General features: G+C 48.5%; 1 protein-coding gene across 2 annotated transcripts in view; it reads left to right on the forward strand.

Annotated features, from left to right (window-relative positions):
• Window positions 1-17,160: 17,160 nt before the first annotated feature.
• LOC112221579 (choline/ethanolaminephosphotransferase 1) overlaps window positions 17,161-23,873 on the forward strand; it is a 34,706-nt gene continuing 27,993 nt past the window's right edge. The window contains exons 1-2 of one of the 2 annotated variants that reach the window (XM_024383722.2): window positions 17,161-17,488; window positions 18,019-18,552. In XM_024383722.2, the coding sequence (XP_024239490.1) occupies window positions 18,133-18,552 (420 nt within the window). In that variant the 5' untranslated portion in view covers window positions 17,161-17,488; window positions 18,019-18,132. The remainder of the gene's footprint in view (window positions 17,489-18,018; window positions 18,553-23,873) is intronic. The other variant, XM_024383721.2, reaches the window with a different exon arrangement.

The following is a 23,873-nucleotide window of genomic DNA, read 5'->3' on the forward strand; positions in this document are numbered from 1 at the left end:
AATGAGAACTTGCCTACCTGGTTAAATAAAGGCGAAATTAAATTAAATTAAAATTGCGGAGTGACTGGACACAGCCCTTAGCCGTGGTATATTGGCCATATACCATAAACCCCAGAGGTGCCTTATTGCTATTATGAACTGGTTATCAACGTAATTAGAGCAGTAAAAATACATGTTTTGTCATACCCGTGGTATACGGTCTGATATATCACGGCTGTCAGCCAATCAGCATTTAGGGCTACAACCACCCAGTTTATAATACAAAATACATCCCTACACAGGCTCAGGGGCCTGTGATGGCGGTACATTCACCGACAAGAATTCTTGCATGGCCTCGGCTGTGAAATCACGAAGGCCCAAAAAAACGTTTAGCGGCATTCATTAATGATTCCAATTTTCTTAGAATTCTTCTCTGCTTGTGCTGTACAGTTTATGACCATTGCAAAAAAATCATACAAAGTCCACCTTTTTAACATGTAGTATTTCACTATCCCTCAGCTGATCCCTTCACTGGTCGTGGTGGCTCTACTACCATTGCTTCTTCTCCGCCACTCGTTCCATCACATCTTCTCACCGACTCCAGATAAGAGATAAGCTGGACACTTCTTACCATTGCCAACTCATTCTCCTTCACCCTAACAGGGCAGTCTAGGAATTCAGGCACATGTTCACCTCCACAGTTGCAACATTTCACTTAATCTGGCATACAACACTCTTCCCTTTTGCACACACTTGACAAAATCTTCTACATTTACTGCATGGCACTGAAGGGGCTTGTGCACGAAAGCTCTTACAGGGTATCTCATGAATCCTAACTTTATATGAGAAGGGAGAGACTCTTCATCAAAGAACAGTAGCATGGATGAAGTTAATTTCTTTCCTCCGTCCACCATACAGGTCAGTCAGCATGCACCAACCACTCCATCGATGTCTTCAGTAATATCCTCAGTCTTTCTTTCGCCACCCCAGAAATAACCCACTTGATTGGTGCCCGGCTATGAAAATCCATACAGGAAACGTTCCACTTCAATATCTTTTTGAGTCTTAAAACATGCTTCTTTCCTCCAAGACATTCCAGATTTTCTTTGAGACGTTAAACTGATTTTTGAAGTAGCATTGATCCAAAACCCTCACTCTGACTAAAACGAGTCTAGTGATTTGAGTGGCTTGCTTGTGGGCGTGCTAGGCAGCAGTTTGTTTGTTTGGAGAGATTCCTGAGTTTCAACATGGGATTCTGAGTTGGATGACCATTCAAAACGATTTTTCCCAGTCTGAGCTAGGTTTCCCGAGTTCCCAAGCACTAAAATCAGATATGAGAGTTCCTAGTTCTACGTTGTTTTGAAAGCACATTATCCTAGGACATGGGTACTCAACTCTTACACTACGAGGCCAGGAGCCTTCTGGTTTTCTGTTCTACCTGATAATTAATTGCACACACCTGGGTTCCCAGGTCTAAATCAATCCCTGATTAGAGGGGAACAATGAAAATATGCAGTGGAACTGGCTTTGATGTCCAGAGTTGAGTTTGAGGCTCCTAGGGTTTTCAGCGGTTAGCAGACGGTTGGCTGCATGTGAACTACAATTCTGAAGCTGGGTTTGAACGTTTAGAAACTTCAATAATCATCGCTTGCAAAACTGTTTTAGAAACATATGCTGATATGCCCCATCTTTCATATCAGCAAGAAATAATCGTTCAAATAAAAAATATCACTTACTGTAGCAGTTTGCACAGATCCATACACTCAAGTCAAAATCCAATCAAATTTATCACAAAGTGCTTATACAGAATCCCAGCCTAAAACCCTTAACAGCAAGCAAAACAGATGTAGAAGCGCGGTGGGTAGGAAAAACTCCCTAGAAAGGTAGGAACCTAGGAAAAAAGTGAGAGTTGCCAGGCTCTGGGGGGTGGCCAGTCGGCTGTGCCAGGTGGAGATTATAAGAGTACATGGCCATTGATTCAAGACTGTTCTTCAAGATGTTCAAATGTTCATAGATGACCAGCATGGTCAAATAGTAATCACAGTGGTTGCAGAATGTGCAACAGGTCAGTACATCTGGAGTAAATGTCAGTTGGCACTGAGAGGTCGAGACAGCAGGTGCGGGACAAGGTATCGCATCCGGTAAACAGGTCAGGGTTCCATAGCCGCAGGCAGAACTGTTGAAACTGGAGCAGCAGCATGACCAGGTGGACTGGGGACAGCCAGGAGTCATCAGGCCAGGTAGTCCTGAGGCATGGCCCTAGCGCTCAGGTCCTCTGGGAGGGGAGGACGAGAGAGAGAGAATTAGAGGGAATATACTTAAATTCCCACAGGACACCAGATAAGACAGGAGAAATACACCAGATATAACAGACTGACCACAGCCCCCTGGGCACATAGACTACCGCAGCATAGGTACTGGAAGCTGAGACAGGGAGGGTCGGGGGACACTGTGGCCCCGTGAGTAATATTGACGGTAACGGCAGCTTTCCCACTCGCCTACTGTGGCTCCTTACGAGGCACCCCGCTCTGTGTCCTCTGTACCTGCGTCTCTTTCTCTTGCCAATAACGGGGATGTTGGCCTTGTCAGTGTTAGAAGTATATCCTCTGCATCCTGCTTGATGAAGAAAAAATCTTTGTCTAATCCGAGTTGAGTGATTGCTGTCCTGAAATCCAGAAGCTCTTTTTTGCAGTAAGATACGGTGGCAGAAACATTATGTACAAAATAAGTTACAAATAAAGCAAAAAAAACAAACATATGATAGCACAATTGGTTAGGCCTCTGCTGCCATTGATTCCGGCGCCATTTTGGACCTATACTTGGAGCTCCGGTACCGCTTGCCGTGCAGTAGAAGAGAGAACAGTCTATGACTAGGAAGTTATTATGCTAAGTTTTCTTTTTACTGGTTAAGGTAGGTAATATGCGTTGTACACAGAACTATAGTCGGTGGTTATCTAGATCATTTTCATAAGCACCTATCTAACCATAGATCTTTGACCTAATCAAAATAGCTTGTTAGCAGCTAGCAAACAGGGCTTACCTTGTTACACAGCTCCATTGAAATAACTCTCACTTACAGAGGTCAGAAAACGGTAAAAATGCACGTTTGCATATCAGAATAGTGGTCGGATCGACGGAGAGTCCTAAGGTAAGCTAGTTAGCTAAAAAGAGTAAAAAACTTGAGTAATTTGAAAAATGCTAAACAATACACAGAGAAATAATGGAAGTACCGGGCTGGGAAGGCGCACTGGAGGCCTGGTGCGTGGAGACGGTACAGGTTGCACCGGACTGGTGACACGCTCTTCAGGGCGAGTGCGGGGAGCCGGCACAGGACGTACTGGGCTGGGAAGGCGCACTGGAGGCCTGGTGCGTGGAGCCGGCAAAGGTTTCACCAGACTGATACCACAAAACGTGTGGTATTGTGCTGTGTTAGAAAACTGCACATTTTAGAGTGGCCTTTTATTGTCCCCCAGCACAAGGTGCACCTGTGTAATGATCATGCTGTTTAATCAGCTTCTTGATATGCTACACCTGTCAGAGCCGTGTGTATAGGTGGCAGGGAAGTCAGGTGCAGGAGAATCAAACTGAATGTAATGGAGTTGTTTTATAACAATAAAACAAAGTGGGTCGGAGGACCTGTCACGCACAAATACAAACACCACAACACTGAACAACAAACAATCTGTGACAAAGACATGAAGGGAAACAGAGGGTAAATACACAACAGGTAATGAATGGGATTTAAGCCAGGTGTGTAGGAAGACAAGACAAAACCAATGGAAAATGGATCAATGATGGCTAGAAGACCAGTGACGTCGACTGCTGAGCACCACCGGAACAAGGAGAGGCTTTGACTTCGGTAGAAGTCGTGACAGTAGCCGCGGGTCGACATCGGCCTCGGGGACGACCCGGAGGGCGAGGCGCAGGGCGACCCGGATGGAGACGGTGGAATTCTCACAGCATGGAAGGATCTAACACATCCTCCACCGGAACCCAGCATCTCTCCCCCGGACCGTACCCTTCCCAGTCCACGAGGTACTGAAGGCCCCTCGCCCGACATCTCAAATCCAAGATGGATGGAACGGATGTCCAGAGGGGGCGGAGGAACATCCCGCACTTCAGCCTCCTGGAGGGGGCTAGCCACCACCGGCCTGAGGAGAGACACATGGAACGAGGGGTTAATACGGTAATTAGTGGGTAGCTGTAACCTATAACATACCTCGTTCACTCTCCTCAGGACTTTAAATGGCCCCACAAACTACAGACCCAGCTTCCGGCAGGGCAGACGGAGGGGAAGATTTCGGGTCAAGAGCCAGACCCTGTCCCCTGTGTGAACACTGGGGCCTCACTGCGGTGACAGTCTAAGCCAACTTTCTGGCCCAGGATGCCGCGCTGAACGTGGGCGGCCTCCCAGGTTTCCTCCGCACGCCAGAACCAATTGTCCATCGCAGGAGCCTCGGTCTGACTCTGATACCAAGGAGCCAGAACCGGCTGATACCCTAATACACATTGAAAGGGAGAAAGGTTAGTGGAGGAGTGGCGTAGTGAGTTTTGGGTCATCTCTGCCCAGGGTACGAACCTCGTCCACTCCTCCAGCCGGTCCTGGCAATAAGACCTCAGAAACCTACCCACATCCTGGTTAACTCTCTCCACCTGCCCATTACTCTCGGGGTGAAAACCTGAGGCAAGGCTGACCGAGACCCCTAGACGTTCCATGAACGCCTTCCAGACCCTTGATGTGAACTGGGGACCCCGATCAGACACTATATCCTCAGGCAGCCCATAGTGCCGGAAAACGTGTGTAAACAGGGCCTCTGCAGTTTGTAAGGCCGTAGGCAGACCGGGCAAAGGGAGGGGTGACAGGACTTAGAAAAACGATCCACAACGACCAGGATCATGGTGTTACCCTGTGAAGGTGGAAGATCAGTTTAAAAAATCCACCGAAAGGTGCGACCACAGCCGTTGTGGAACGGGTAAGGGTTGTAACTTGTAACTCTGGGCAGGTGTCTAGGAGCCTTGCACTGGGCGCACACTGAGCAGAAGGAAACATAAATCCTCACATCCTTAGCTATAGTGGGCCACCAGTACCTCCCATCAAGACAGTGCACCGTCAGACCTATCCCAGGATGACCAGAGGAGGGTGACGTGTAGGCCCAATAGATCAGTCGGTCGTGGACAGCCCAGCTGGACACTGAGAGGGAGAGGGCTCTGCACGTGACGCCCGCTCAATGTCCACGTCCAGGTCCCACACTACCGGCGCCACCAAACAAGAAGCTGGAAGTATGGGAGTGGGATCCATGGACCGCTCCTCTGTGTCATACAGCCAGGACAGTGCGTCTGCCTTAACGTTCTGGGATCCTGGTCTGTAAGAGAGGGTAAACACAAAACGGGCGAAAAACATGGCCCACCTTTCCTGACGAGGATTCAGTCTCCTCGCCGCCCGGATGTACTCCAGATTGCGATGGCTAGTCCAGATGAGAAAAGGGTGTTTAACCCCCTCAAGTCAATGTCTCCACGCCTACAAGCCTTTTACGACAGCCAACAGCTCCCGGTCCCCCATATCATAGTTTCGCTCCGCTGGGCTGAGCTTCTTCGAAAAGAAGGCACAGGGGCGTAGCTTCAGTGGCGTATCCAAGCGCTGAGAGAGCACTGATCCTATCCCAGCTTCGGATGCGTCCACTTCCACTATGAACGGCAAAGAGGGATCCGGATGAGCCAACACAGGAACCGAGGTAAACAGAGCCTTCAGGTGCCTAAAAGCCCTGTTCGCTTCAGCTGACCACTGCAAGTGCACCGGGCCCCCCTTTAGCAGTGAGGTAATGGGAGCAGTGACCTGACCAAAACCACAGATAAACCTCCGGTAGTAGTTGGCAAACACTAAGAATCGCTGCGCCTCCTTTACTGTGGTGGGATTAGGCCAATTTCGCACCTCCATTACCATCTCCACTCCTGACGTGGAAGTCCGATGCTCTAGGAAGGAGACGGACTGTTGGAAGAACAAGCATTTCTCAGCCTTGACATATAGATCATGCTCCAACAGGCGACCAAGCACTTTTTGCACCAGGGACACATGCTCGGCGCGTGTAACGGAGTATAACAGGATGTCATCGATATACACCACTACACCGTGCCCGTGCAGGTCTCTGAAAATCTCGTCTACAAATGATTGGAAAACTGATGGAGCATTCATCAACCCATATGGCATGACGCGGTACTCATAATGCCCTGAGCTGGTGCTAAATGCCGTCTTCCACTCGTCTCCCTTCCGAATACGCACCAGATTGTACGCACTCCTGAGATCCAGTTTAGTGAAGAATGGCGCCCCGTGCATTGATTCAATCGCCGTAGTGATAAGAGGTAGCTGGTAACTATACCTCACCGTGATTTTTTATATTTTTTATTTTACCCCCTTTTCTCCCCAATTTCGTGGTATCCAATTGTTTAGTAGCTACTACTTGTCTCATCGCTACAACTCCCGTACGGGCTCGGGAGAGACGAAGGTTGAAAATCATGCATCCTCCGATACACAACCCAACCAAGCCGCACTGCTTCTTAAGACAGCACCATCCAACCCGGAAGCCAGCCGCATCAATGTGTCGGAGGAAACACCGTGCACCTGGCAACCTTGGTTAGGATTTCCCTACCGGCCAAACCCTCCCTAACCCGGACGACGCTAGGCCAATTGTGCGTCGCCCCACTGACCTCCCGGTTGCGGCTGGTTACGACAGAGCCTGGGCGCGAACCCAGAGTCTCTGGTGGCACAGCTGGCGCTGCAGTACAGTGCCCTTAACCACTGTGCCACCCGGGAGGCCCTACTGTGATTTTATTGAGACCTCGATAATCAATGCAAGGGCGCAAACCGCCATCCTTCTTCTTCACAAAAAATAAACTTGAGGAGATGGGTGAAATGGAGTGCTGAATGTACCCCTGACGCAGGGAATCGGAGACATATGTCTCCATAGCCACCGTCTCCGCTTGCGACAGGGGATACACGTGACTCCTGGGAAGTGTAGCATCTACCAGGAGATCTATCGCACAATCCCCCCCCGTCGATGGGGTGGTAATTGAGTCGCCTTCTTTTTACAGAAGGCAAGAGCCAAATCGGCATATTCTGGGGGAATGCGCACGGTGGAGACCTGGTCTGGAATTTCCACCGTAGTAGCACCAACGGAAACCCCTACACACCTACCTGAGCACTCTCCCGACCACCCTGTGAGAGCCCTCTGTGGCCAAGAAACAGTGGGGTTATGACAAGCTAACCAGGGAAGGCCCAGGACCACAGAATACACAGGAGAATCAATAAGGAAAAGACTAATCTTTTCCTTGTGACCCCCTGCGTTACCATAAGCAAAGGAGCGGTGGCCTCCCTGATAAACCCTGACCCTAATGGTCAACTATCTAAGGCATGAACGGGGAAAGGCATATCCACAGGAACAATGGGGATCCCTAAACTATGAGCTAAACTTTTATTAATGAAATTCCCAGCCGCGCCTGAATCTACTAGCGCCTTATGCTGGGAACGCATAAGGAGAAGTGACAGAGACAAACACATGTGCAACAGAGGGCACTGGATGAGAATGGTGCCTACTCACCCGGGGTGTCGCCAGAGTGCCCTGCCTGCTGCCTTGATTCCAAGAGGAACCAACCTGGCACCGACCAGCAGTGTGACCTCTGCGACCACATATGGTGCACGAGCGGGAACCCCCTCCGGTCTCCCTGTGCACCATCCCTCCCAACTCCATGGGTACAGGAGAGAGGGTGCGGGAGGATGGAACAACCAGACCCCGATCTAGACGTACACGAGTAGCCAGCATGTTGTCCAGGCTGATGGTCATGTCCACCAGCTGGTCGAATGTGAGGGTGGTGTCTCTACAGGCCAGCTCCCGACGGACGTCCTCACGTAGACTACAGCGATAATGGAAGATCAGGGCCCTGTCGCTCCATCCAGCGCCGGCAGCCAGGGTTCTAAACTCCAGAGCAAACTCCTGTGCGCTCCTCGTCTCCTGCCTCAGATGGTAGAGGCGCTCACCTGCCGCTCTGCCCTCAGGTGGGTGGTCGAATATTGTCCTGAAATGGCAGGTGAACTCCTCAAAATGGTCCAACGCCGCATCCTTTTCTCCATACACAGTCCTGGCCCACTCCAGGGCTTTCCTGGGCACGAGACGAGGGTGTAACTCTTCTCACGGTCCGATGGAGCTGGGTGGACCGTGGCCAGATACAAGCTTAGTTTGAGGAGAAACCCCTGGCAGCAGGCAGTATCTCCGTCATACCCCTTTGGCAGGGATAAATGGATCCTGCTGGGTTCAGGCGGGGAAAGGGTGCTCACCAGTTGTACTGGTGGAGGCGCTGGAAAAAATTCCCTGTGTCTCCCAGCGGTCCATATTCTGGACAACGCGATCCATGGCGGCGCTCAGATTGTAAATCATCTCCGTATGTTCCAAGACGAGCTCCTCCACCTCCATGGCCGGGGTACCTTCTCCTGCTGACTTAATTTTTTGGTCAGAGATTCTGTCAGAGTCGTGTGTATAGGTGGCAGGGAAGTCAGAACAAGGAGAGGCTTCGACTTCGGTAGAAGTCGTGACAACACCTGTCAGGTGGATCGATTATCTTGACTAAGGGGAAATGTTCACTAACAGCCACGTAAACCAATTTGTGCACAACATTTGAGAGAAATAAGATTTTTTTGTGTATGGAACATTTCTGGAATCTTTTATTTCAGATCATGAAACATGGGTCCAACACTTTACATGTTGTCACGCCCTGACCGTATAGAGCGTTTTATGTCTCTATTTTGGTTCGGTCAGGGTGTGATTTGGGTGGGCAGTCTATGTTATATGATTTTCTATTTCTAGGTGTTTGGCCGGGTGTGGTTCTCAATCAGAGGCAGCTGCCTATCGTTGTCTCTGATTGAGAACCATACTTAGGTACCCTTTTCCCCCACCTGTTTAGTGGGAAGTTAACTTTGTAGTTGTTCAGGGCACATAGCCCAAAGCTTCACGGTTTTTTGTTCTTCGTTTTGTCGGTGTCATTTTTAAATAAAGTTCAAATGTATGTTTACCATGCTGCACCTTGGTCCCCTCCTTCAGCCAGCCGTGACACATGTTGCATTTATATTTTTGTTCAGTATAAAAACAGAGCAACTGCGGGCCCTCATGATGATTTCAGATTTTTTTGTGGCCCCCACCCAATCAAAGTTGCCCATCCCTGGTTGAGAAGAAAGACCAACTAGGTTTCCATCCAATTGGCAACAGATTTTCAAACCAATATTCTAAAATCCGCTTAAAAACAATGTGCGCATTTTCCCACCAGAGATGTAAATCCATCAAATTGGGGGGGTTCGCGTTATTTGTAACTTATTTGTACATAATGTTTCTGCAACCGTATCTTACGGCAAAAAAGGGCTTCTGGATATCAGGACAGCGATCACTCACCTCAGATTAGATTTTTTCTTCAACAAGCAGGATGCACTGGACATACTCCGAACACCCGACAAGGCCAACATCCCAGTTATTGGCAAGAGGAAGAGACACAGGTACAGAGGACAGAGCGGGGTGCCTCGTAAGGAGCCACAGAAGGCGAGTGGGAAAGCTGCCGTTACCGTCAATACTACTCGCCAACATGCAATCATTGGACAATAAACTAGACGAGGTACGATCACGAATATCCTACCAATGGGACATCAAAAACTGTAACATCTCATGTTTCACAGAATCATGGCTGAATGATGACATGGATATTCAGCTTGCGGGATATACGCTGCACCAGCTAGATAGAACAGCACACTTCGGTAAGAAGAAGGGGGGTGGTCTGTGCATATTTGTAAACAACAGTTGGTGCACAAAATCTAAGGAAGTCTCTAGATTTTGCTCGCCTGAAGTAGAGTATCTTATGATAAACTGTACACCACACAATTTGGCTGGCATTAAGACCGCACTCAGTCAAGTGTATAAGGAAATAAGCAAACAGGAAACCGCTCACCCAGAGGCGGCGCTCCTAGTGGCTTTAATGCAGAAAAACTTCAATCATTCTACCTAATATCTATCAACATGTTAAATGAGCAACCAGAGGGAAACAAATTCAAGATCACCTGTACTCAACACACAGAGACGCGTACAAAGCTCTACGCATACAAAGTACTACACCGGCTCTGACACTCGTCTTATGCGGTAGGGCTTGCAAACTATTACAGACTACAAAGGGAGCCGCCAAATCACTTCTATGCTCACTTCGAGGCAAGCAACACTGAGGCATGCATGAGAGTATCAGCTGTTCCGGACGACTGTGTGATCACGTTCACATACAACAATACAGAGTTACACATGGAATAAACAAACATACAGTCAATAATACAGTAGAAAAGTCCATATACAGCATGTGTGTCACGCCCTGACCTTAGTATTCTTTGTTTTCTTTATTATTTTGGTTAGGTCAGGGTGTGACAAGGGGATTTATGTGTTTTTGTCTTGTCTAGGGGTTTTGTATGTTTATGGCGGTGTTTACTAGTCTAGGTGTTATGTATGTCTATGGTTGCCTAGATTGGTTCTCAATTAGAGGCAGCTTTTTATCATTGTCTCTGATAAGGAACCATATTTAGGCAGCCATATTCCTTAGGTTCTCTGTGGGTTATTGTCTATGTCTAGTTGCCTGTGTCTGCACTATTATATTATAGCGTCACATTCGTTTTGTTGTTTTTGTAAGTTTGTTTAGTGTTTTCTTCATTAAATAGGTATGTATTCACATCACGCTGCGCCTTGGTCTCCTCCATATAACGAACGTGACAGAATAACCCACCATAAAAGGACCAAGCAGCGTGAATGGGAGGAACAGCGCTTAATGGAGAAATGGACCCGGGAGAAGGACGAGTGGGTAACAACCTGGAAGGAGATTGAGAGGTGGTCGATCGATCCAGGGAGAGTGCCAGAGCCTGCATGGGATTCTTTGGAACAGTGCGAGGAGGGATACAGGAGAATGGAGGAACTGCGAAGATATAAAGGTACACGGCTAGCACGGAAGCCCGAGAGGCAGCCCCAAGATTTTTTTTGGGGGGGGGGGGAACACGAGGAGATGGGTTGAGTCAGGAGGGAGACCCAAGCCAACTCCTCGTGCTTACCGTGGGGAGCGTGTAACTGGTCAGGCACCGTGTTATGTAGAGATGCGCACGGTGTCTCCAGTGCGCTATTCTAGCCCAGTGCGCTCTATTCCAGCTCCTCGCATTGGCCGGGCTAGAATGGGCATCCAGCCAGGAAGGAGGGTGCCGGCTCAGCGCTCCTGGTCACCAGTATATCTCCTTGGACCAGGATATCCTGTGCCGGCTTTGCGTACTGTGAGTCTGCACAGCCCAGTGCATCCTGTGCCAGGGCGAGTATAAACATCCAGCCAGGATGGGTTGTGTCAGCTCTACACTCCATACCTCCAGTACGCCTCCATAGCCCAGTACGTCCTGTGCCTGCTCCCCGCACTCGCCCTGAGGTGCGTGTCCCCAGCCCAGTACCACCAGTGCCAACACCACGCACCAGACTTCCTGTGCGTCTCCAGAGCCCTGTACGCCCTGTTCCTCCTCCCCGCACTCGCTCTGAGGTGCGTGTCCTCATCCCGTTACCAACAGTGCCGGCACCACGCACCAGGCCTATAGTGTGTCTCGGCAGTTTAGTACTCCCTGTTCCTCCTCCCCGCACTCACCCTGAGGTGCGTGTCCTCATCCCGGTACCACCAGTGCCGGCACCACGCACCAGGCCTACAGTGCGCCTCGCCAGTCCAGAACGTCCGGCAACAGTACCCAGTCCAGTGCGTCCGACAATAGTACCCAGTCCAGAGTGTCCGGCGACAGTCTACAGACCGGAACCTCCTACGACAAGCCGCAGACCGGAACCTCCTACGACGGGCCGCAGACCGGAACCTCCTACAACGGGCCGCAGACCGGAACCTCCTACGACAAGCCGCAGACCGGAACCTCCTACGACGGGCCGCAGACCGGAACCTCCTACGACGGGCCGCAGACCGGAACCTCCTACGACGTGCAGCAGACCGGAACCTCCTACGACGTGTCGCAGACCGGAACCTCCTACGACGTGCCGCTGACCTACCACGATGGGCCACAGTCCGGAACCTACCACGACGGGTCACAGTCTGGAGTCTACCACGACGGGTCACAGTCCGGAACCTAACACGACGGGTCACAGTCCGGATCCGCCAGAGTCTCCCTCCAGTCCGGATCCGCCAGAGTCTCCCTCCAGTCCGGATCCGCCAGAGTCTCCCTCCAGTCCGGATCCGCCAGAGTCTCCCTCCAGTCCGGATCCGCCAGAGTCTCCCTCCAGTCCAGAGGCGCCACTCACTCCAGACTTGAACATCAGTCCAGTGGCGTCCTCTAGTCCGTGGTTGGCGGTGAGGGTTCCCGCTCCAGAGACATCACGTAAGTGGGCCGAGTCAGAAGTGGAGCGGGGTCCACGTCCCTCACCAGAACCGCTACCGCGGAGTTATGCCCACCCAGACCCTCCCATATAGGCTTAGTTGTGGGGCCGGGAGTCTGCACCTTTAGGGGGGGGGGTACTGTCACGCCCTGACCTTAGTATTCTTTGTTTTCTTTATTATTTTGGTTAGGTCAGGGTGTGACAAGGGTGATGTATGTGTTTTGGGCTTGTCTAGGGCTTTTGTATGCTTATGGGGGTGTTTACTAGTCCAGGTGTTATTTATGTCTATGGTTGCCTAGATTGGTTCTCAATTAGAGGCAGCTGTTTATCATTGTCTCTGATTGGGAACCATATTTAGGCAGCCATATGCCTTAGGTTCTCTGTGGGTTATTGTCTATGTCTAGTTGCCTGTGTCTGCACTATTATATTATAGCGTCATGATCGTTTTGTTGTTTGTTTAGTGTTTTCTTCATTAAATTAGTAAGTATTCACATCACGCTGCGCCTTGGTCTCCTCCATATAACGAACGTGACAATGTGCAAATGAGGTAGGATGGAGGTAAGGCAATAAATAGGCCATGGTGGCGATGTATTTACAATATAGCAATTAAACACTGGAATGGTAGATGTGCAGAAGATGAATGTGCAAATAAAGATACTCGGGTGAAAAAGAGCAAGATAAATAAATACATTATGGTGATGAGGTAGTTGGATGGGCTATTTACAGATGTGCTATGTACAGGTGCAGTGATCTGTGAGCTGCTCTGACAGCTGGTGCTTAAAGCTAGTGAGGGAGATAAGAGTTTTTGCAGGTCGTTCCAGTTATTGGCAGCAGAGAACTGAAAGGAAAGGTGGCCAAAGGAGGAATTGGCTTTGGGGGTGACCAGTGAAATATACCTGCTGGAGCGAGTGATACGGGTGGGTGCTGCTATGGTGACCAGTGAGCTGAGATAAGGCGGGGCTTTACCTAGCAAAGACTTATAGATGACCTTGAGCCAGTGGGTTTGGCAACAAATATGAAGCGAGGGCCAGCCAACGAGAGCATACAGGTCGCAGTGGTGGGTAGTACATGGGGCTTTGGTGACAAAACGGATGGCACTGTGATAGAGACTGCATCCAATTTGCTGAGTAGAGTGTTGGAGGCTATTTTGAAAATGACATCGCCGAAGTCAAGGATCGGTAGGATAGTCAGTTTTATGAGGGTATGCTTGGCAGCATGAGTGAATGGAGATGCTTTAATGTGAGTCTGGAAGGAGAGTTCACAGTCTAACCAGACACCTAGGTATTTGTAGTTGTCCACATATTCTATGTCCAAAGTAGTGATTCTAGACGAGCAGGCAGGTGTGGGCAGCGATCGGTTGAAGAGCATGTATTTAGTTTTACTTGCATTTAAGAGCAGTTGGAGGCCACGGAAGGAGAGTTGTACGGCATTGAAGCTCGTCTGGAGGTTAGTTAACACAGTGTCCAAAGAAGGGTCAGAAGTATACAGAATGGTGTCGTCTGTGTAGAGATGGATCAGAGAATCACCAGCAGCAAGAGTGACATCATTGATGTATACAGAGAAAAGAGTCGGCCCGAGATTTGAACCCTGTGGCATCTCCATAGAGACTGCCAGAGCTCCGGACAACAGGCCCTCCAATTTGACACACTGAACTCTGTCTGAGAAGTAGTTGGTGAACCAGGCGAGGCAGTCATTTGAGAAACCAAGGCTGTTGAGTCTGCCAATAAGGATGTGGTGATTGACAGAGTCGAAAGAGTTGGCCAGGTCGATGAATACAGCTGAACAGTAATGTCTCTTATCAATGGTGTTATATCGTTTAGGACCTTGAGCGTGGCTGAGGTGCACCCATGACCAGCTCGGAAACCAGATTGCATAGCAGAGAAGATACGGTGGGATTCGAAATGGTCAGTGATGTGTTCGTTAACTTGGCTTTCGAAGACCTTAGAAAGGCAGGGTAGGACAGATATAAGTCTGTAATAGTTTGGGTCCAGAGTGTCTCCCTCTTTGAAGAGGGGATGACCACGGCAGCTTTCCAATCTTTGGGGATCTCAGACGATACGAAAGAGACATTGAACAGGCTAGTAATAGGGGTTGCAACAATTGCAACGGATAATTTTAGAAAGAGAGGGTCCAGATTGTCTAGCCTGGCTGATTTGTTGGGGTCCAGATTTTGCAGCTTTCTGAACATCAGCTATCTGGATATGGGTGAAGGAGAAATTGGGGAGGCTTGGGCAAGTTGCTGTGGGGGTGCAGGGCTGTTGACCGGGTAGGGGTAGCCAGGTGGAAAGCATGGCCAGCCGTAGAAAAATGCTTATTGAAATTCTCAATTATCGTGGATTTATCAGTGGTGACACTGTTTCCTAGCCTCAGTGCGGTGTGCAGCTGGGAGGAGGTGCTCTTATTCTCCATGGACTTTAGTGTCCCAAAACGTTTTGGAGATAGTGCTACAGGATGCAAATTTCTGTTTGAAGAAGCTAGCCTTTGCTCTCCTAACTGCCTGTGTATGTTGGTTCCTAACTTCCCTGAAAAGTTGCATATCGTGGGGGCTATTCGATGCTAATGCAGTACACCACAGGATGTTTTTGTGCTGGTCAAGGGGAGTGAACCAAGGGCTATATCTGTTCCTGGTTCTACATTTTTTGAACGGAGCATGCTTATTTAAGATGGTGAGGTAAGCACTTTTACAGAATAACCAGGCATCCTCTACTGACGGAATAAGGTCCATATCCTTCCAGGATACCCGGGCCAGGTCGATTAGAAAGGCCTGCTCGCTGAAGTGCTTTAGGGAGTGTTTGACAGTGATGAGGGGTGGTCGTTTGACTGCAGACCCATTACGGATGCAGGCAATGAGGCAGTGATCGCTGAGATCCTGGTTGAAGACAACAGAGGTGTATTTGGAGGGCAGGTTGGTTAGGATGAAATGTATGAGGGTGCCCGTGTTTACGGATTTGGGGTTGTACCTGGTAGGTTCATTGATAATTTGTGTGAGATTGAAGGCATCTAATTTAGATTGTAGGATGGTCGGGTTTTGTGTCATCTGTAGCCTAATAAACTGCATGCTTTCCTGATGAGTCATAGTGTGAGGACTAATTTTATTTGAAAATGCTGCTTAAAGTGAAGCCTTGTGCATTTTTGTTTAATGTGTATACCCCAGTGTATAAAGTTTGTTATTTTGCAGATTTTTTTTGTAAATTATGTTTGTATATTGTATTATAATTGTTCTTAATACATTTTTTAAAAAGATGGTTATATCAATATTAGCCCATAAAAGCGTTTCCACCGACTTTTTTCGGATTATTAATTTTACCAACACATAAAGATCCCATCCTATGGAATGACGTTTGGGTCTTCGCATGTCAAAAAAACTATACTTCAAATAACACTATTTGATATGTTAAATAAGCTCTTAATTTGACACGTCAAATAACAGTTCTATTACAGAACGTGTTCTGAATATGCATGTGCAAGCCAAGCGCCACCACTACTATCAGTAGCACAAAGCAAACACCGGCCACGAACGATGTGTTTACAATACAGCATTCATTGTTTGACCACGTCTTCTGGGGTAGCTAGCTTTAGCTTGGCACCTAGCTAGCACCAATACAACCAACCTGAAAACAATGACCAGTAGAAACTGCAGTCATTTTCATTATTCTTAACAATAATTTAGGAATCCTTGTGAGTAAGTATTAACTAGGTAGCCACTTGTTTTTCGCCTATTGAAATTGAATTTGAGGCTCGACCAGACCGGTTTATGTGTTGTAAAGCTAGCCAGAATAAGGATTAGGCACAATAGTGGAATTTGTGGTTTGCCTTCAAAATAAAAGTACCTATTTGAAAGTGATGCAGAAGGTTACAATTGTTGGAATCATGCCATATTTAGACTAGACGATGTTAAAGAAGGTTGGAATGTGAAGCAATGAAATGCGGTATCAGTCCTTGGTGGCCCACAGAGAACGGTTAAGAGTTTACGGAAATATTTGCGTCGTAGCTCTTATTGTGGGACTTTGACTGCGGGATCATCTCCTCTGTCAGCCTATTGTGCGTATTGACATTCATATTGCACTGTACAGCCTTACCTAACGATTGGGGAACAATGCAATTGTGTATCAGCCTACTCAGAACCCAAGTGTTTTCCCCCAAAGCCCTCAAGAGTTAGCAGGCTCCAAAACATTCACGTTGTATTGTTTTTCCTCAGGAATAGTGTTCAATATACATAGTAGGTTGACTGGTACAATAAATGTGGCTCAAATCACAGGGGTTTCAGAGTCCCGCAATAAGAGGGGCGGCAGGTTGCCTAGTGGTTAGAATGTCATGCCATATTGGATTTGTAACTAAGGTTGCAGATCGAATCCCCGAGCTGACAGCCCCTGAACAAGGCAGTTAACCCCGAATAAGAATTTAACTGACTTGCCTAGTTAAATAAAAATAAGAGCTACGATGCTGATGTTCTCTGTGTGTCTGACACCCCATGCCCTTGGTCCACAATCCATAAGGCTGTACAGTGAAATATGTACGCTCCAATGCAATTCTAATACACCCAGGGTGATTTTAACACATTATTGTCTTCTGTTGAATTTATATAAGAACATTCCAACCTCGTTTAGCATGATCTATTCCAATATGGCATGACATTTTTTATCTTACGTACTTTACTCTCATAAGACATTCGACATGTACTTTACTCGCATAAAAAGTTGGTTATTGACGTTTATATATATATATGATTTTATATTTATTTATTTAGACCGGATAAGGCTTTTGATGCACCCGTAGCTAAGATTCCTCCCACTCCCCTTAGTGAAACGTTTTCCAAGTGAAAGGCCTATTGTGCGACGGAAGTGGGATATCCCTTTTCCCTGTCAAATATCGCTCCGCTTTTCTTAAATATCTCTCCGCTATAACCACAAAAACAGCCCATAACTCGTTGGGAACTAGACTCATTTGTGCGGGGATTAGACTCCTGCGGCTAGTCCATCCACTTGTTAGTTACATATAAACTGACAAAAGGGTCCGAGGTTGCCGCATAGTTAAATTAGCACACTAGCTCTCAGGCAGACCACGATAGAGGCCATCGCTTCCGCATAGAATCAAGCATCAAGGTAAGAGATTTCTGAAGGACGACTGTTTGTCAACTTGTCTCAGCTTTTCATGATCATGATTGTATGGTGTTGACAATCTATTATATGTTTAGTTAGCTACATATATTGATAGCTAGCTAGCTAGCTGACCAGTTGATTTTGTTGCTAACTACTATGATTGCATAGGGCAACATGAGATGAACTTCCTAGCCATATAACATTTCTTTTGAATGGCTTTTTTTGTAGACATGATTTGGTTACTATTCACTATAGGTAGACTTAAAAATGCCTTTTCTAAGTATATACCCTTCAATGCTAATTCAATGCCCTAGCTATAATGCAAGCCTTGCATTTATTTACTCTGTCTCACTGACTGCTGTTTGCAATATCAGCACAATCTATCAGGAAAATTGTGATCTGCATGTATGGTTTAGCTGTTTATTTTTTTTACCAGCCCTCCCTCTGCAACTTGTGCCCAGCATGTTGCCATAGTCAAATTGTGCTCACCAAAACATACTGTCAAGTAAAAAATAACTCTCTCTCCTCATAAGGGCCAAGCCCAGGAAAACTGTTGTTACCCCACTGTGGATTCCCTGAATAGTACCAGGGTGGAGGCAGTCGTAGGCAGAGTGGGCGCCACGTGAAGTGTGGTTTCGGCTTCCTCCATGAGTAACAACGCTGGTCAAAGAGCTCCACGGACCCGGGCGGCGAAGGAAGCCCAGGGGGCAGGGGGGACAACGACATGGATCCCTCAGGACCAGAGAATGGACCCATCCTACAGGCCAACCACCACTGCAGGCCCAACCACAACATGCAGTGGTGGAGGGAGCTCCTGTGTCCTGAGTAAGCTGATCCAGCTGCCGGCTCCACCGCTGTCGCGCCACCAGCTGAAGAAGTTGGAGGAGCACAGGTATAGCAGTGCAGGCCACTCCCTTCTGGAGCCCTTCATGCAGCACTACTGGGAGTGGCTAGTGGCACGTGTGCCGGCATGGATAGCCCCCAACCTCATCACTATCGTGGGCTTGGCCACAAACATCCTCACCACATTGGTGTTGGTGTACTACTGCCCCACTGCCACTGAACAGGTAGGTGCAGGGGCACCGCTGGGAATTCTAGGCCACGGGGGAGAATTTAACGTTGGGGCCCTTTCACACACTGTCTATCACGTGACCCACCCTCCCACTGAGCACCCACATATTCATTATTGAACAGTTATTGCTACTAAGTAATAACCATGGAATAGTAGGTCAATGTTTGTTGTCACAGCTGTACAACTAATGTACACTACTGACAGGACATTGAGAAAAGACGAGAGCCTTCAGAATTTCTTGATTGAAAAGTATTGATTGTCAGATATAGCCTACCCATTTGGAGCCAAAGTCTAGATATGATTGTTTTGCCAATGTTTACTGCACTTTTTTTCTAGATAAGTATGCTACATAGCCTAATACTATCCACATTGTCTGTATGTGAGAACTGTATTCTAAACCAGTTTACAGTAGCAGTCTTTGATGAACACTGTTGCGGTAAAACACCAGAATGTCACAAACCGCAACTTAAATGTCACACCCTTGGCTGTGTCTGAAAATGTTACTAGCTGTCAAATCCTCCCTCTAGCTATACCGAACAAAACATACATGGAACAATTTCAAAGTTCATATAAGGAAGTCAGTCCATTTTCAAATAAATTCATTAGGCCTTAATCTATGGATTTCACATGACTGGTAATACAAATACCCCCCAAAAAATAGGTAGGGGCGTGGATCTGAAAACCAGTCAGTATCTGGTGTGACCACCATTTGCCTCATACAGCACGACATCTCCTTGGCATAGAGTTTATCAGGCTGTTGATTGTGGCCTGTGGAATTCTGTGCCACTCCTCTTCAATGGCTGTGCAAAGATGCTGGATATTGGCGGAAACTGGAACACACTGTTTGTACACGACGATGGGTGACATGTCTGAGTATGCAGGCCATGGAAGAACTGGGACATTTTCAATTTCCAGGAATATGCGTCATGGGGCTGTGCATTATGCTGAAACATGAGGTTATGGTGGCGGATGAATGGCACGACAATGGGTCTCAGAATCTGGTCATGGAATCTCTATGTATTCAAATTGCCATCGTTAAAATGCAATTGTGTTTGTTGTCCGTAGCTTATGCCTGCCCATACCATACCACCACCACCACAGGGCACTTTGTTCACAACGTTGACATCAGCAAACCGCTCGCCTGCACGACGCCATGCACGCCATCTGCCCGGTACAGTTGAAACCGGGAATCATCCGTGAAGAGCACACTTCTCCAATGTGCCAGTGGCCATGGAAGGTGAGCATTTGCCCACTGAAGTCGGTTACGAAGCCGAACTGCAGTCAGGTCTAACATGGGTTTGAATGAGAAGAATAGGAATACAGTGGTTGCTATGCTATACTAAACAAAACTATAAACTCAACATCTAAAGTGTTGGTCCCATGTTTCATGAGCTGAAATAAAAGATCCCAGAAATGTTCCATACACAATCTTATTTCTCTCAAATTTGGAGTACAAATTTGTATACATTCCTGTTAGTGATAATTTCTCCTTTGCCAAGATAATCCATCCACCTGACAAGTGTGGCATATCATGAAGCTGATTAAATAGAATGATCATTACACAGGTGCACCTTGTGCTGAGGACAATAAAAGGCCACTCTAAAATGTGCAGTTTTGTCACAACACAATGCCAAAGCTATCTCAAGTTTTGAGGGAGTGTGCAATTGGCATTCTGACTGCAGGAATGTCCACCAGAGCTGTTACCAGAAAATGTAATGTACATTACTCTACCATAAGCCGCTTCCAACGGCATTTTAGAGAATTTGGCAGTACGTCCAACCGGCTTCACAACCGCAGACCATGTGTAACTACACCAGCCCAGGGCCTCCACATCCGGCTCTTTCACCTGCGGGATCATCTGAGACCAGCCATCCAGACAGCTGATGAAACTGAGGAGTATTTATGTAATAAAGCTCTTTTGTGTGGAAAAACTCATTCTGATTGCCTGGGCCTGCTTCCCCTGTGGGTGGTCTGGCTCCAAAGTGGGTGGGTTTATGCCCCCACAAGCCCACCCATGGCTGCATCCCGGCCCAATCATGTTAAATCCGTAGATTAGGGCCTCATTTATTTAAATTGTCTGATGTCTTTAAAATGGTTAATTGTTGCGTTTTAAAAAAAATATCTTTGTTCAGTATATATGGTCCTGCTGCTTGGTGAATTAAGCTACAACATCAACTTTAAAACGTTCAGCCGAGCCTAACTTAAAATTCTCTAAAACCTTTATGAACTATATATTTTTTAAATTGGCATACATTTTTGCATAAATCACCAATTGTCAAGTGTCAGTTGTGCAGAGGTGAGGACAGAGTCAGGCGCAGGACACAGAACTGAGTAAAACAACGTACTTTACTCTGAAAAAGCCAAAATAAATCCATGCAGGGAATAACAAACCCTGACACAAAAGACTAACACAAACCAGGAACAATCACGCACAAAACATAATGAGAACCAGAGGGTTAAATAGGGAAATAATAATAACGTAATGGGAACCAGGTGTGTACAATCATGACATAACAAATGAATGGAGAAACGTGGATCTGTGGCAGCTAGAAAGCAGGTGACGACGACCGCCGAACGCCGCCCGAACAAGGAGAGGCACCAACTTCGGCGGAAGTCGTGACAGTACCCCCCCCCGACGCGCGGCTCCAGCGGCGCATCGACACCGGCCTTGAGGACGAGGCGCAGGGCGATCTGGGTGGAGACGGTGAAATTCCTGCAATAAGGAAGGGTCCAGTGTGTCCTCCACCGGCACCCAGCATCTCTCCTCCGGATTGTACCCCTCTCACTCCACGAGGTACTGCAGGCCCCTCGCCCGACGCCTTGAGTCCATGATGGCTCACACAGTATACGCCGGGGATGTCCAGAGAGGGTGGAGGAACCTCCCACACCTCAGACTGCTGGAGCGGACCAGCCACCACCGGCCTGAGGAGAGACACATGGAACGAGGGGTTAATACGATAATCAGGGGGAAGCTGTAACCTCTAACATACCTCGTTCAGTCTCCTCAGGACTTTAAATGGCCCCACAAACCGCGTATCCAGCTTCCGGCAGGGCAGGCGAAGGAGCAGGTTTCGGGTCGAGAGCCAGACCCGATCCCCCCGGCGCATACACCAGAGCCTCACTGCGGTGGCGGTCGGCGCTCGCCTTCTGTCGCCTGATGGCCCATTGCAGGCGTACATGGGCAGCGACCCAGGTTTCCTCCAAGCGCGGAAACCATTCATCCACTGCAGGTGCCTCGATCTGGCTCTGATGCCACGGTGCCAGAACCGGCTGATAACCTAGTACACACTGAAACGGAGACAGGTTAGTGGCGGAGGGAGTTTTTTGCCATCTCTGCCCAGGGGATGAAAGCCATCCACTCCCCTGGCCGGTCCTGGCAATAAGACCGCAGAAACCTACCCACATCCTGGTTAACTCTCTCCACCTGCCCATTACTTTCGGGGTGAAACCCTGAGCTCAGGCTGACCGAAACCCCCAGACGTTCCATGGATGCTCTCCAGACCCTTAATGTGAACTGGGGACCCCGATCAGACACTATATCCTCTGGCACCCTGTAGTGTGTAAACAGGGCTTCCGCAGTCTGTAGGGCCGTTGGGAGACCGGGCAAAGGAATGAGACGGCAGGACTTAGAAAACCGATCCACAACAACCAGAATCGTAGTGTTCCCTTGTGACGGAGGGAGATCCGTCACGAAATCCACCGATAGGTGTGACCACGGCCGTTGTGGAATGGGTAGGGGTTGTAATTTCCGTCTGGGCAGGTGTCTAGGTGCCTTGCACTGGGCGCACACCGAGCAGGAGGAAACATACACCCTCACGTCCTTAGCTAAAGTGGGCCACCAGCACTTCCCACTAAGACAATGCACTGTCCGACCGATGCCAGGATGACCAGAGGAGAGTGGAGTGTGGGCCCACCAGATCAAACGATCACGAACTTCGAACGGAACATACTTACGCCCAACCGGACACTGGGTAGGAGTGGGCTCTGAACGTGACGCCCGTTCGATGTCCGCGTCCACCTCCCATACTACTGGTGCCACCAGGCAAGAAGCTGGAATAATGGGTGCGGGATCTACGGATCACTCCTCTGTGTCATACAGCCGGGACAGTGCGTCTGCCTTAATGTTCTGGGAACCTGGTCTGTAGGAGTGGGTGAAAGAAAAGCAGGTGAAAAACATGGCCCACCTTGCCTGGCGAGGGTTCAGTCTCCTCGCTGCTCGAATGTACTCCAGATTGCGGTGGTCAGTCCAAATGAGAAAAGGGTGTCTGGCCCCCTCAAGCCAATGTCTCCACGCTTTCAGAGCCTTGACAACATCCAACAACTCCCGGTCCCCCACATCATAGTTTCTCTCCGCCAGGCTGAGCTTCTTCGAAAAGAATGCACAGGGGCAGAGCTTTGGTGGCGTACCCGAGCGCTGAGACAGCACAGCCCCTATCCCTGCCTCGGACGCGTCCACCTCAACTATGAAAGCTAAGGAGGGATCAGGATGAGCCAGCACGGGAGCCGAGGTAAAAAGAGCCTTCAGGTGACCAAAAGCCCTGTCCGCCCCAGCTGACCACTGCAGTCGCACCGGTCCCCCCTTCAGCAGTGAGGTAATGGGAGCCGCTACCTGACCAAAACCCCGGATAAACCTCCAGTAGCAGTTGGCAAACCCTAAAAACTGCTGCACCTCCTTTACCGTGGTTGGAGTTGGCCAATTATACGCACGGCGGAAATGCGGTCATTCTCCATCTCTACCCCTGACGCGGAAAAGCGGTACCCTAGGAAGGAGACGGACTGTTGGAAGAACAGACATTTCTCAGCCTTGACGTACAGGTCATGTTCCAACAGTCGACCAAGCACCCTGCGTACCAGGGACACATGCTCGGCGCGTGTAGTGGAGTATATTATAATGTCATCTATATACATCACTACACCCTGCCCGTAGAGGTCCCTGAAAATCTCATCTACAAAGGATCGGAAGACTGATGGAGCATTCATTAACCCGTACGGCATGACGAGGTAATGAGTACCTGTCTTCCACTCATCTCCCACCCGGATACGCACCAGGTTGTAAGAGCTCCTGAGGTCCAATTTTGTGATGAAGGGCGCCCCGTGTAATGACTCGGTCATACTGGCTATGAGCGGTAGCGGGTAACTGTATTACCGTGATCTTATTTAAACCTCGATAATCAATACACGGGCGCAATCCTCCATCCTTCTTCACAAAAAAGAAACACGAGGAGACAGGTGAGATGGAAGGCTGAATGTATCCCTGTCCCAGAGATTCGGTGACATATGTCTCCATAGCCGCCGTCTCCTCCTGTGACAGAGGAT

The sequence above is a fragment of the Oncorhynchus tshawytscha genome, linkage group LG22 (genome assembly GCF_018296145.1).
Source record: "Oncorhynchus tshawytscha isolate Ot180627B linkage group LG22, Otsh_v2.0, whole genome shotgun sequence".
Taxonomy (NCBI): Eukaryota; Metazoa; Chordata; class Actinopteri; order Salmoniformes; family Salmonidae; genus Oncorhynchus; species Oncorhynchus tshawytscha.